This window comes from Pinus tabuliformis, chromosome 1_2, assembly GCF_031772625.1.
Source record: "Pinus tabuliformis cultivar Carrire ecotype Pingquan chromosome 1_2, CPIR1, whole genome shotgun sequence".
Taxonomy (NCBI): domain Eukaryota; kingdom Viridiplantae; phylum Streptophyta; class Pinopsida; order Pinales; family Pinaceae; genus Pinus; species Pinus tabuliformis.
Window position 1 is genome coordinate 657,148,745 of NC_142298.1, and position 14,816 is coordinate 657,163,560.

Genomic DNA, 14,816 nt, shown 5'->3' on the forward strand with positions numbered 1-14,816 from the left:
CATATGCAGATTAGTTTCATACCAGAAAAACTTTTGGGCGGGAGTGCAGGAGGTGTGCAGCATTACTGAACCTTTGGTAAAGGTTCTTTGATTAGTTGATGGTGACAAGCCCGTAATGAGCTACTTGTATGAGGCCATGGACAAGGCCAAAGAATCCATTCAGGCCTACTATGATGATAAGAGAGATGAGGGGTTTCAGAAACAACTCTTCGTATGGGAATTGATTGATGAACGATGAAACAACACACTCCATTGTCCCATTCATGCTGTAGGGATCTACCTGAACCCCGCATTTTCTTACCCCTGTGGGTTCTTATTTGAAGCTGAGATCATGGATGGATTCTTCACCTGTGTTCAGAGGATGGTGCCATCTCCAACAGAACGTGCAAAAATCTCCAAAGAAATGGAAATATACAGGATGGCAGGTGACACATTTAGTTTTGAGATCACTGTGGTTGATAGGAAGACTAAAATGCTAGGTATTTTTTAGTTTGTTTCAAATTTCATTGTCTCTTCGAGTTCATAACTTCATACTTTTTTTTTTTTTCTCGGTAAAGACTAAATCTATTAGGTAAAATATAGTACAGACAGGAAAAGCAAAAGACCTTCAGACCGGAAATGATGGATTCATCAACCTCGGTCCCGGAGGAAAGATACAATCACAGAACTGCAGGAAAAGCAAAAGACCGACAGACCGGAAATGATGGATACATCAACCTCGGCCTCGGAGGGAAGATACAAACTCAGCTACAACAGAAGATTCGAGCAAATACCAACTTACAGGCTATTATCCCAACGGGACAGTAACTACACCACATTGTTTTTTCCCTTTTTTTTTGTTAACTTTTGTCCAGCCATCATGGGGAGGATGAGCTAGAACAACTTGAAGACTGGAATTCTCTATCTCAGGGGACTCCTTCTCTGCATAACTTCATACTTTGCTTCAACTTTCAAATTTCATTTTTTTTCTTATGTTTATCTTATTTGTAATTTTGTTGTAGATGAATGGTGGAGAAGCTATGGTGCCAGATTACCCCATCTGCGAAAGCTTGCCATTCAAATCCTCAGCAAAACATGTAGCTCCTTAGGATGCGAGCGCAACTGGAGTGTATTTGAAAAAATATACAACAAGAAGCGCAACAGGTTAAACTTCAAACTTAAAATATTCCAAATTTCCAATTAATTTTTTGAATTCATTAAATAATATTTTTTTATAATTATTATTTTATGATCTTTGTACAGGTTGGAGTCCCAACAACTTAATGACATGGTCTACATCTACTACAATTTTCGATTGTGGGTGAGGCAACTTGAGAGGACACCTGATATGGAGTCCATCTCATTGGATGGGATTGACACCACTGCTACATGGAGGGTTGAGGCCGAGAGGCCTCTTATGGAGTATGCCGATGATTGGTTAGAGCAGGAGGTAGTGGAAGGCGTAGAGAGGGCGGAGGAGGAGGAGGAACAACAAGAGGAGGAGGTGACACCATCTACCCAGGCTACCCTTGCCTCCAATACAGGACATGGTCTACCTCCTGTAGCTCCTAGTTCTTCAACTTCTAGAGCACAACATAGTCCACTGCCAACTCCACTGACATCTACATCTAGAGGGAAAGGGAAAGCTATTGCATTTTCTCGCAAGAGGGGCAGAGGAAATCAATAGTATTAGTTATTTGGTTCATTTCATTGTATATGACATTATGACTCATGATATGAGATACATTATTATATTTTTTGTTGATATTTTGAGGCTGAGTTGGGACTTAGGAGTCAGGACTTACTATTCAGCACATGATTCACTGTTATGTGTGATGTAGCACTAGAAATGATATTACACATCCTATATATTAGTTCTTTTATCATATTTATGTGTCAATGTATTTATTTTATGTTGTAGATGCTTTAGGTATTAAGAAAATTGAAAAAAAATGAATATTTTTGTATTTTCCGATTTTTTTCCCCTCGCTGATATAATCCTGATCGCGATGTTCGCAACATTGGTCAGAAGCATGTGGAGGCTTCTAGAAACACTTTTAGGGAGAGCAGGCCTCTATAGAAGTTTTTGAACAATATGGCACTAATGAGTTGCATCGTTGAAGAGGCAACAAACTAAGAGGCTTCGAGGAAAGCCATGGGGAAGGATGATGCATGGGACATTGTGCCAAGATTGGAGGGAAAGGCAACCCTAGGTCGCTCTTCAGGAAGTACCTTCCTCACTAAGAGTTAATGTTGATGGTAGTAGCATTGGATAGGTACTTTCACACAAGTGTAAGTGTCTAGATGTGTGGAACTCATGCAAAGGGCTCTTTAACCTTAGCAATTTACTTGAATTAAAGTAATTGAATTTTATAAGATAAAATGAATTAATTTGATGAAATGCAAAGGTTATATGCATTAGTGGATTAGATGAATCTCAATTGTTGATCTCAAGTGATTTTGAGATCTAATCTGAACCATCAAACACTTTGGAGATTAGGGTTGTGGATTCAATCTAATCCACAACTTCTAAAAGGAAGACACATCGTGAGCACAAGATTTAGTGAGAGTTAGATCTTATTGATTGGGTGGAGAAGGAGTTCCACTAAAGTGTGTAGGGTTCGAGGAGGAGTGCAAGGGGCAACAAGGGAAGGATTCAGATCAGCTAACAGATCGAAGGACAAATCAAGGGTTTGATCAGCTAGATTAATTCCAGTTTCTTGTTGTATATATATTTTTCCTTAGAGGGCCATTATCCTAGGAAGGGAGCCCTTGTATGCTGTCACTTCTTATTTAATGAAACAACAGATTTAAAGGGAAGTAATCTTGTGTGCCGGTGATTGAGATTGGTGATTAATTTACTTCTACTGTTGTATTTGTTTTACTTGTTAATTTCTCAGTCGTGTATTTTATTCAACAGATCTGCATTAGCTAGGAAGTAATTAACCAGGTTGTTGGGGTTAAGGAAAATAAAAAATACTTATTCCTAAGATTGCAGTTTGAGATTCTTTTGGAGGTTGGTGGCCTATTGCTTTGCTTACAATTGCATATTAGATTAAGGCTAAAGCATTGGCTATGAGGATTTGCTCAGTTTCTGGATCTGTGGTGCATTAGTAGCAAATTAGTTTTATTCAAGGGGATTCATTCTTGACATGGTTAGTTTGATTAAACTCACCACCAGATTGGATTCATGCAGTATGGTATTATATTTATCCTGGGGTCATTGTTTGGTATTTCCATATTCCTTTTGGCGTTTGTCTATCTCCAATATTCATGTGGGATTGATGTCTCTAGGGGCTTTAGAGCAAGCTTCATTTTTGGCACCATAGGGATCTTGCCTTTGTAGGAAAGTTCACTGATGTCGATCATATTCTTCAAGCCTCTCATGTATAGTCTATTTCTGGCTCCCAAACAAGACTGATTTTTGGTGGCTTGAGAAAATTGAGGGCATATTTGTGGTCAAGTATGGTGAAGAGAGTAGTCTTCCAATGGTTCCATGCGATGTTTGCACCATGCCCAAGGTTGAGGTGGGTGCCACTTAAGGTAGTTTTCTTGCTGCCTAGTGGGTGGTTCTGTGTTTTGAGGGCTCAACACCTTGGCAGGTGTTGTTTCAACATTGGGTGATGTTTGCTTAGCACACAAATTACAAGATGAGTTAGAGGGGCCTTTTGTTTATGTGATATTATATCGATGCCCCACTTATTTTAGGTGTCAGGTTATCTCATTTTTAGGAATATATGGTCAACTTCGAAAGCAGTTTCAAATTTGGTTTGTTGGCATTGGGATGGTAGTAGGGAAGGTTGGGGCTTAGCTTGTTCATCTATTTGGAGTTGGCAGGAACAGGATTTTTGTCTTGTGAAGCAACCTTGCTGTCAAGCATGCTGATTGAGCAGGAAAGGCGCTTTCTTTTGGGCAGATCTATGGGATTTTGCCTCTCGCTCTTGGAAGGAGTGACATTTTCTTGCACATTTTCTTCTATTATAGAGTTAAAATGCCTTATCCTAAAGTATGAGTTACTTAAAATTAATGTTGGGATGTTTGAATCATTTTGGAGGGATTGGGGTTGTAGCTTTGGTCATCTACTCCTTCAATATGACTGTCGACCATTATATTTGCTGCTCCATTAGAGACATCTGCTACACCTAGTCCTTAATGCATATTAGATGCCTAAGAATCTAGAGGATTGATGGGTGCACAAGTTCCATAGTGTCTGGTTGGTTTAGCATTCTTATAGGCTGAGATTTTGCTTGGTTGGTTATCTCTCTGGGTATCCTATCCAAGGCTGGGTTGGCCGAGAGTGGACATTTGATGGCATCTGTTGTGTTTTCCTTCGCTCCGTGATAGTGAAGCATATTTTTTGGGAGTCTTAGTTTACATGGCATTGCTTTAGGCAAGATCCACTAGCGGTTTGCTTTGTTTGGAGACGGATGCTTTCTTGTTTGTGTCACATTCTCTGGGATATGGCAAGTTCTTGCGTATTCTGACCTTATATGTTCTCTGGAAAATCAGGCATAGGTTTGTTTTTGATCATGAGGTCATTTTGCTGTCCACCTTCTATTCTTTGTTGAAGGATGAGATCTCCCATCAGCTTTTGGTTAAGGGGATGAGATCTTATTTCAGTATGATTAGCTTTGCGGAGGAGATTATGATATTCATTGTATATGTCCTTCCACTTTTGGTACTGTTTTTTATAAGTTTTTTATGTAAACATACGACATATTTTTCAAAAAGAATGGAAAGCCCATGCTAAGCTCACCTTGAAAAAGTATGCAAGTAGCTCAAGTAGAATGCAATGTGGTCGACACAATGTGGGCCACCTCACCTTTATTTCTCTTCTATTCTGTAAATTAGGCTATCAGTCATGCAGTAATGATGCGTGAGAGTACTTTTATGAAATAGGCTTTTATTCTTTTCTGTTTGTTTTGAGAATGTATAATGGTACGAGGTTTTCTGTTTTTTCTTGTTAAATTTTTAGCTATTACTAAAAATATTAATGGGAATGCAATTTAATAGCAATGATAGGAAGATTGATAAAGATTTTCTTTCTTAATAAATGTGGCAGAATGGTTACTGTCATAAAAGTGCTTTTGTGATTAGAAATTCAGAGGAGCTCTGGAAAGATTGTAAGTCTTCTCTCCAAAAAAGTTTTTAAACAGATTCTTCTCCATAAATCCTGGACGAGGGAATACAAGAACTTTGGTTTTTGTACAACATATAGTATGGAGCTAGAGCCTTGAGTACACCATTAAATTTGATTAATATCTCACCTGATTTTAGCAATCTTTCATTCTTGTTGATCCAAATTTTGTAAACCTTTAACAAAAATTCGGAATCGCTCTATTGGTTTTGTTTATGCCCTTGAACATTTATCCATTATCCTTGTTCTTTTCTATTAAGTTTTCTGGTGTAAAGAACACATTTTGCTTATGATTTGAGGTTTCCCCATCAAATGGTACTTGCATCAAATATATATAAACAGTAGAAACAGGCACTGTTTGTATGGTATTATTCTCTTTTAACATTATTCTAGTAACTTTCTGAAAATAAGTTCGTCACATCTAGTATTTAACTCATGAAGTGTCATGACACATCTTGATTGTGTTTCTCTGACTTCTGGACAATCTTATTTCTTGTTTTCTTTGTAGGATGGATGCAGATACAATATTATTGAGTGCAGCTTGGCTCTTCTATTATCCTTTACTATCAATGTTGCTGTTGTTTCTGTAAGTGGAGCTGCCTGTAGCAGCACCAGTCTTTCAGATGGAGATAAGGTGAACTGCAGTAATCTTGATTTGAACCGAGCACCTTTCTTGCTAAAGGTATGCTGTGACACATTATATATTTTTGCAATTGTTATATATGAAATGCTCGGATACAAAATTTAATATTTTCTATAGAAAATTTATCCATCCGAGGGCAGGGAAACATGGAAAGGAAATTAGAATCCATGCTTGCATATTCATTGACTAGGGAGGTTACCAAAAGAAACTTTTAAAATACCCTTGCAGCTTCCATTTGTTCAAACCAGTGTTACGAACATCTCGATAACATCCTGATTTTATCTTGAAATCATGATTGTTTGGCCTAGGCCCAATGTTTGCCGGTTTTTACTGATATTTTGATGGTATCTTGATTTTGCTGATGTTTGCCAATTTTTACCAATATTTTCCCGATTTTTACGATTTTTTGGTTTTCCGAATCTTTGCTGATTTTATCCCGATGCCAATGTTTGCAACATTAGTTCAAACACTTGCTGATCATCAGATGATCTGAAACAACTTCTAATAGAATCGGCTAACCATATATTCTTATTTCAAGAAATCCATTGTTAAAATATTTTATGACACAATTAGAAAGGAGGACTATGATGCTCTTTTTGATGGGTATCCAACTTTAGTGTTGCTTGCTTGTAATCATCCAGTGCATGAAGAAAAAAAATTGTTAATGTCCTTTGAGAGGGCTCTAGAGGAAAACAAATTCACGTCATAAACAATTTAACATGCTGATGAGATAATCCTTTTGCATTGTATTTAAAGTTTACATATCCATCCAGAGGTAAAGTTTATGAATTTGCAGTGACACCTCTTAGACATTCATTGGAGTTGATGAATAATGTTAAAGTGCATAAGAAGTCATACCTTGTTCACTTGCTTCAGCATTGAAGAACTAAAATTTTATTCTTGGAGTTTATTCCTTGATGAGGTGAAATACATCTTGGAGGTGTTTATGTGTTATGTTTATTTTGAAATGTGGAAAATGACAGAAGATTATTTTCCTCGGTGTCCTCATACTTGTTTATCATGTTTGTTTATTCAACAAGACTGTATGCACTCTGTGGACTGTTTGAGGTTCAGGTGGCTTTTGCCTTGAAGTTTCTAATGTTTTCCTTCTAGCTTGTATAGCAAGAGCCTCTCTTCCAATTTCATTCCAAATGTTCTTAGGGTTTTAGCCCTATAACTCTTGGGTTTTGTAAGAAACCCCATCTGTCAAGGGATAAAATGAATAACATCATTTGAAAGTTTCCTATGGTTAATGGAACCTTTTGATATTTCCTAGTGCATGCGTCTGACCACTTTATCGGGCTATTCCTTGAAATTCATTGATGTGATGAATACATGTTTTTCATTCTTGGGTCTGATATTGATAGATTGCACATGCTTCCTTAATCAATCATTTTTCTTGTGTTTGGTTCTTCACTTTGTCTCAAAATTTAAGAGTACCCTTGCTCTAATCTCCTGCTTTTGTAAGGGGTGATATATTGGGGAGTGTTGAGAATGGTGTAATCCTCACATACTGCCAGCCCTTATTGTGTCATTAATGTGATCATTTATTTTATTATTAGGTTATGGTTAAGGACATCCTTGTCAACATTTATATGCATGCTCAATATGTTGAAGCTTATGGTAGCTTAGAAAGGTCTTTTGCACAAGCTTGGTGTCTTAGCATGTGGAAGATGATTTATTACCTCTTTAGGTGCTTGCTTGGTGGAGTAAGTGATTTATGTTTTCTTTCCTAAGTCTAATTTTGGAAAAAACAAAATAATTAAAGTCAGTTAATTATTGTGAACTATTAAGTCATTTTCTAAGTATATATAATTCAGTTATCTAAGTGACTTAGAAATGATCTCAACCATTGATCTCCAAGATCTTCTAGAAGGAGATTAGTGTTAGAGATTTGGGTTTAACTATGTTGCCAGGAAATGTGGGTTCGGGGACGGGTACGGGTATGGGGATGGGGACGGTACGCCATTTTTTGAAACAGGGTGCGTGGGTTCGTCGGGGGTATATTATAATTTATATATATGTATAATATATATATATATATATATATATATATATATATATTATATTTTATAAATTATAATATATATGAATTTGTATATTTTTCAACTTTAAACAAGAAAACTAAAATATTTATGATTTAAACTTTAAATATTTAAACATGCACATCATTGAACATTCAACATTCACAATGAAATTTCAAAATTTCTAGTTTGATATCAAGTGCAAATTGGAGTTTACATATTAATAAGAATCATGATATATGTCCATTGTCATACTACATTCAAAATTTGCCTTAAGGCATCTCCAAACAAAAACTAGGAAATTTTAAAATACTAAAATAAAAATAGCTAATAGTGAACAATGGCTTCCTCAAGCCATGTCATCAACATCACTCAGATCTTCAATTAGCATGCTCTCCAAGTAGGAATCACTCTCATCTTGAGGCTCTTGCTCATCCATAGCAACTAGAGGTAGCTCAATAAGGCCATCTGGTTGTATTTCCTCGTCCACACACATAGCATCATCTGTGTATTAGTCCCATTTCTTGAGAGGACACTCCTTGTACCCAGAGTCTTTTCTAGATATGGGACAAAATGTGCTATGAATGTACACTAAGTTCTCTGCCTTCTTTGAGCCCAATCTATTTCATTTTACTGAATGGATAAAGGCATAAGTACTCCAATTCCTCTCGCAATATGAAGAACTAGCTACCTGGAATATTAGGGGAAGCCCATTAAATTAATTAAAAATTTAAAAATAAAAACTAAAATGAACGCCAAAAAACCCGATTTTGGGATTCCAAGTACCCATCATCAGGGTTCTCTGTACCCGTTAAGACAAAAGAACCCAATTTTTTTTTTAAGGAGAATCCAGTTCTTCATAGAAGAACCTAATTCTTATGGGTTCTTCTCAGAAGCACCCGTACCTGAATCTGGTACTTGTGGACGAGAACCCGGGATGGGTTTGAAAACCCCATCCCTGGGTTTGGGAACCCGTGTAACATAGGGGTTTAATAAAGATTAAAAAAAGAATCCTAAGGAAGAGTTGAAGAAACAAGAGAGGAGACATAAAAAGAGAAAGTGATTTTCTCTAGTGTGAGTGGCTCAATACACTGAAGCGTAGAGGAGGAAGAGTACAAAAGGATTTGAAGGCGTATGCAGGAGGCTGAATTATTGGAGCTTGTAGGGCCGAGTTGTTGAAGAGAGAGAGAGGTCGATTTGATTGGAGAAGCCGAATTGTGAGGGCTAAATTTCCTGAGGCACAGTGGTAACTCGAAGGGAAGGTGTGAGGCTGATTCACTAGTAAATTGCTGGGCCAAAATTCTCCAGGTTGAGTTCCTTCAGAGGTCGATTTCCAAGAGGCCGGATTCATCCAGTTGGGAGCTAAGTTATAGGTTCTGGTAAATGTATTTTTCCTTGTAATTCTTTGTGGGTTGAAAATATTGATTTTCCAAATTAATGAATGGCAAAGAATTGTTGTAGGTATTTATCTGTTGCAATATGTGATTGATCTCTCCTAATTCTTATTTTTTTGCTGCATATAATTTCTAGAAGTTAAAATACCAATGATTTTATTTTTCGTCAGTCAAAAATTTATTTGGTTAGTTAAATAAATTGTTGGGAATAAATAATTGTTGTGAGAAAATAAATCTGGGTTGGCATTCAAAGATTTAACATGGTACTGGAGCTTTCTAGATAACTTTGAGAGAGAGATTCAAGATCACTAGGGTTTGCAACAAGTTTCTTCTTTTTACAAAAGCAAAATTATTTTTAAATTTTGCAACTGGGGTTTTGTGGCCAAGGTCGATGTGTGTGTAATGACCAAAAGTCGTATACGCAGCGGAAATCTTTAAAATACTTCAAAGACGTAAATGTCCATTGTAAGACATGTAACTGTATATTGAATATTATATATTGAATTGATGTAAGATATGAGATGATTACAAATGAGAATGAGGGCCTGCTTATATACCCTAGGCAGGTGCCCTTTCATGAATGGTCATGTCTCTAAGACATGCCTCTTCATTACTAACTAACTAACCATTAGTTAATTATTTATTGTTTATTATATTTATATTTATAATTTCAATATGAATTTTATTCATAACAATCCCTCTATCTTCAAGAAGCCTTGACTGAGAATATCTTCTCGTCTCTGAACTTTCATCTTCGTTGATACAAGATGATATGATGCTCTGAGTGATAGACAAAATTGTTGTACTGAGAATGGATTAGACCATCCTAGATTAATCTTCTGTGGAATCTTCTAATCTCTGAAAATTTGTGATGAATAGTTATTGTAGGACTGGATTCTGCAAACTTCAGTATTCTTGGGAACATAAATTTGTCGTTTATGTTCTGAGTGATACTAGTACGTAGATTGATTGGAAAGTCTGCTCTTGTGATTCAGATGTCGATAAATAGTTCTTCTGGTTGGACTTTCCCTTATCATGTTAGTGGTTGTTTTCTGATTACCTTCAGACGTTGTTGTAGCTGAGTTGGCTACTAAATCATCATTTGGAATGTCCATTGTTTGAACTGCAAGTTCTGCATATGCCTTCACTTTAGTAGTTTTATCCTTTGCTTGAGTTACGATTTTGACTGGTTCGGTATCTGTGTTTTTATCTTCAACTTGGACTAAAATGTCTGGAGACTTAAATACTACTTCTTGAAGTTGTTCTAACTTGTCATTTAGTGATTTCTTGTCACTTTTAAGCTTCTTTATTTGCGTAAGTAAGATTTGGTTTTGATTCTTTAGACGTGAAAGTTCGTCACTTTCTGAATCGTTGACTTTGTCATTAGTTTCCTTCTCTTTATCTTTAATACTTTTGATTTGTTCTAAGAATTTTTTATTAAAGTTCTTTAAACCTAAATTTTCCTCTTCCTTCTCTGATAGACTTTCGTTGAACTTTTGGTCGGAACTTTCTTTTTCTTGTTTTAGTCTCTGCTTCTTAGACTTTTAGATTTCTTGACTTGTGAATTTAATTTTTCATTGTGGTTTTGAAGTTTATGAATTTCTTCACTTTTATTGGATATGACTTCTTCAAGCTCCTTCTGTTTCTTTGATATTGTTTCTTAATTCTCTTGTAGCACGACTTTGAAATATTCTTAAAGTCTTTTGTTGAACGCATTTCAGTTTTGATTTCGTTGTCATGTCTTGGAATGTGACCATCTTCTCCTTGTAAGGGAACATCAAGAATTTGTTTTGTGTGTTTGGAATGAACGTACCTAATTCCTTGAACCAAGGTCGACCGAGTATTACGTCAACCTCTTTGTCAAGCATAGTTACGACACAAAATTGAGATATGTACTCATAATGATCAATTGTCACTTGTAAATCATTAATTTCTTATTCTTTTCTACCAAAAAGACCTTCTCGTTCGCCTATATTTGGCTCTAGAATTAATAGTGTATTCACCAAATTAACATTGACACAATTTTCCTCGACACTTGTCTTGATAGCGATATTAATCTCCTTTCCTTGGGTATTCCCTTTTAATATAATTAAGCTACAATCTACAATTGAAAGTCCTTTATAGGAAAATTTTCCTCCCTTAAGTCTTGGATTATGATCTTCTCCTTTTGCTTCAGAAATTGGCTCCATCTTGTTTTATTGAAATGAGCTTAGGGTTTTAAAAGTAAAATAATAATTCTTTTATATATAAGCTTTTTAATGTCACCCTCGTTTTTCATATATATAAACAAATGTATAATGTACTCTTATATATATATATAGCTCTAATTAAATTATATAACTATTATACTTAATATAGGTATATAACTTAATGGATTTAATTAATAATTAGGGGTAAGAAAAAATAGTCGTGAGCATTGTTGTCTTGAGGAATAACATGAGTTACGGGGGGACATGATGGTTGGCCATTGGCGTGTCGGTAGGAAGGAGACCGTGGAATTGCAATAGATCTGGCATTGGGTCACAGTTGCGGGATGCAGGATTTGGTCAGTGGGAGTGAGGTCAGCGAGGCGGCAGGGAAGCCAGATGGGTTGGAGGAATGCCGATGACTACAGAGCGTTTGTGGGAGGCGTGAGGGAACTGAATAGCTTGGCGACCTTACTAACAAAAGGTGGCCCGAACAACAAATTTATCGTTTGTTGTTGGCGTGGCCAACATTGCCCAGACTGGCAACTTCTCACGGTGGAGTGTTCGTGATTGTGTGGCGATGGTGGTCCGACGGTTGTGTTGTTTGAATTTGTAGCGGAAGAAATATGAAGCGGCAACAGGGGGGTTGCAATGGTGGCAGCAGTTGGTCCACGACTTAATAGACGGTGGTTCGACACCTGTGTTGTGGGCTGCACTGTGCGAGCAGTAGCGACGGTGCTATTGCAAGCCGACAGTGGCGTGGAATTGGGCTCTGCAGGTAAGTCGTAAGTAGTTTTTTGTTGGGTTTGATTAATATTTATAATTTTTTAACTTTGTTTTTATTTGTATTTTATATATATATATATATATATAACTTTCTTTTGCGGTTCGATTTTTTTCTTCATATATATATATATATATCTATTTTATACTCTTTTTGTTTCTTTATATAAATTCTTTTAATATATATATATTTTGAAATTTATTTTCCCTTTTTAATTTTTTCCTTTATATAATATTTTTTGTTTGTAATATTGATTTTTTTCTTTTAAATATGGCCAAAGGCCTAGTAGCAAAATTGGCAAAATGGAGAAGCTCCCACTATGTAGTGAAATGATTGAATCTTGATGGCAACAATGTTGACGAAGTTTGATGGCCAAAGGCCGGATCAGACGTGGCTCTGATACCAATGTAACGACCAAAAGTCATATACACAACGGAAATCTTTAAAATAATTGAAAGACATAAATGTCCATTGTAAGACATGTAACTGTATATTGAATTGATGTAAGATATGAGATGATTACAAATGAGAATGAGGGCTTGCTTATATACCCTAAGCAGGTGCCCTTTCATGAATGGTCATGTCTCTAAGACTCAATTAGTGAAAAAACTCAGTTAGTTAATCATCGTTAAAAAATGAGAATAATTAATTAACTGAAAAAAAACACTCAAGAAGGATGTTTTTACTAACCAGCTCCCCAGGGTCTAATCCTATTCCATCAATTCATCATTCTAGTGTCATTTTATACAATTCCTCCGCACGGGTACGAAATTTGCATAGAAGAATATATAAGAAGAGAGAAAAAAAGGGGCAAGATTTTCCCTGCTGGACTTCTGATCTTCAAATTTTTTTATTGGGGCCCTATGCATTGGGCAATGGGGCCTAGTTCCATGCTAGGTATATTTGAGCATGTAACATGAAGTTCAACATGAATTGATGAGGCAAACTATGCAAAATATTGGACAAAAGTTTAGTAGTTCAGTCTGTTGATACTTTGGTTACCATCTTAGGTGGTTTAGAGGAAGTCCCGATCATTGGATAATTGCTGACTTCTAAGTTTCCTTACGCAGACTTCGTTTCGGAATAGCATTGTATGAAATATGAGCGTGCATAGATGGGAGCCTTTTTTATAATATGCACAATATTATGAGCATATTGCTCTTCCATTGCATCAGGGAATCCTTATATATGTTCTGACACATCATTCTGGTTAAAATACATATGTAAACTGGTGGTTGCGATGAAATGGTTTTTATAGTGTGTTTCTTGGTATCATTTTATGTTGGAGTCTCTCAATGACAACAAAATAAGAAACAATGCTTATGGTAAACTGATTAGTTTTGTGACTAATCGGATTATACCTATCTATCAATATTCTAATACCTAGCAATATTCTAAAGATCTTGACTATGGCCTTGCCTTGGTTTAATCCTAAACTTTGTTTTGGCAGCATGTCCTGGGAAATTGGAGTTCAACACTGTTTTCTATTGCTTTGCTAGCTTCTGGTCAAAGTTCAACAATAACAGGGACCTATGCTGGCCAGTTTGTGATGCAGGTACAGTGCTTTTACTGTTCCTTCCCTTGAGGTAGAGACTTCACATTTTGATACAAAATAAGCTTTCTTTGAATGAAAATAGGACCTACCAAAGTATTTAAATTTTTGATATGCATTTACAAATTATGTTCTGTAACAATAATTATAAAAGAAATGGTAAGACATTTACTATGCTGAAATTATCTCACTGGTGGAGGTAGATTAGTGAGAAATATACTCCCATGCAGAAATGATATAACCCCCAAAATGTTCACGTTATTTATTTGATGTCTTCTGCAGTTAACTTTCTACACTATAAATATTACTTCATTTATTATTAGTTTTTTCTTTCTATGACGTGTGTATTATGGATATATTTATGGATCAGTATGTACATTCTGTTATTTTAGACCATATATTTCAGTTGGATTATGTTTGGCCATGCCAACCTAATTGGTGGTAATCTTTTTGTTTTCTTGTTCAATTATTGTTTAAATGTAATATATACTATCACTTAACTCATTCTAAGATAGGATAGACAATTAATTCTTTGTAAATACTAAGATATAGTAAAAATATTAAAATAAATGAAACTAATACATCTAATTGTAGCAAGTTATAGTTACTAAAACTAACACGATATATGTTTCATTAGGTCTTACGAAAGGATTTTGAAAAGTAGGGACACACCACGAATATACATGACCTTTATTTTCCTATATGGCTTTCTTATTTGGTATGATTGTCTATCTCAGTTCGTTTTCACCTTGCTAAATTCATGACCTTGTAGTCTGATTTAAATTTGATGTATATGCATAGAAAATGGAACAGCAGTTTATAGCCTTTATCATCGAAACCTGCATAAACACATCTAAATTTCCACTGGTTCTAGAATAACCTTATTACTGTCCCCAGATTGCAAATTCGAGTTAATTTGCACTTTGAACTAAATAACAATTTGTATTTGACTGAAACAGCCCTGAAGCTTTCATCGAAGTGAAGCATATACTATTGAATTGCTGCCGTTCATTTTCCATAGGCACTCCACTGCAGGGTTTAGTAGTGTAGAATTATAAGTTAGAAGTGATTATTGTTTTCTCCATGCTTTTGTTGAAGGAACAGTACTAGCTATATA

At 35.8% G+C, this 14,816-nt stretch overlaps 1 protein-coding gene across 1 annotated transcript in view; it reads left to right on the plus strand.

Moving 5' to 3' along the window:
• Positions 1-14,816, plus strand: part of LOC149207390 (metal transporter Nramp6-like) — a 147,994-nt gene that overhangs the window by 31,469 nt on the left and 101,709 nt on the right. Inside the window, exons 5-6 of the mRNA XM_089398023.1 lie at positions 5,625-5,798; positions 13,598-13,702. Of these exons, the coding sequence (XP_089254149.1) occupies positions 5,625-5,798; positions 13,598-13,702 (279 nt within the window). The remainder of the gene's footprint in view (positions 1-5,624; positions 5,799-13,597; positions 13,703-14,816) is intronic.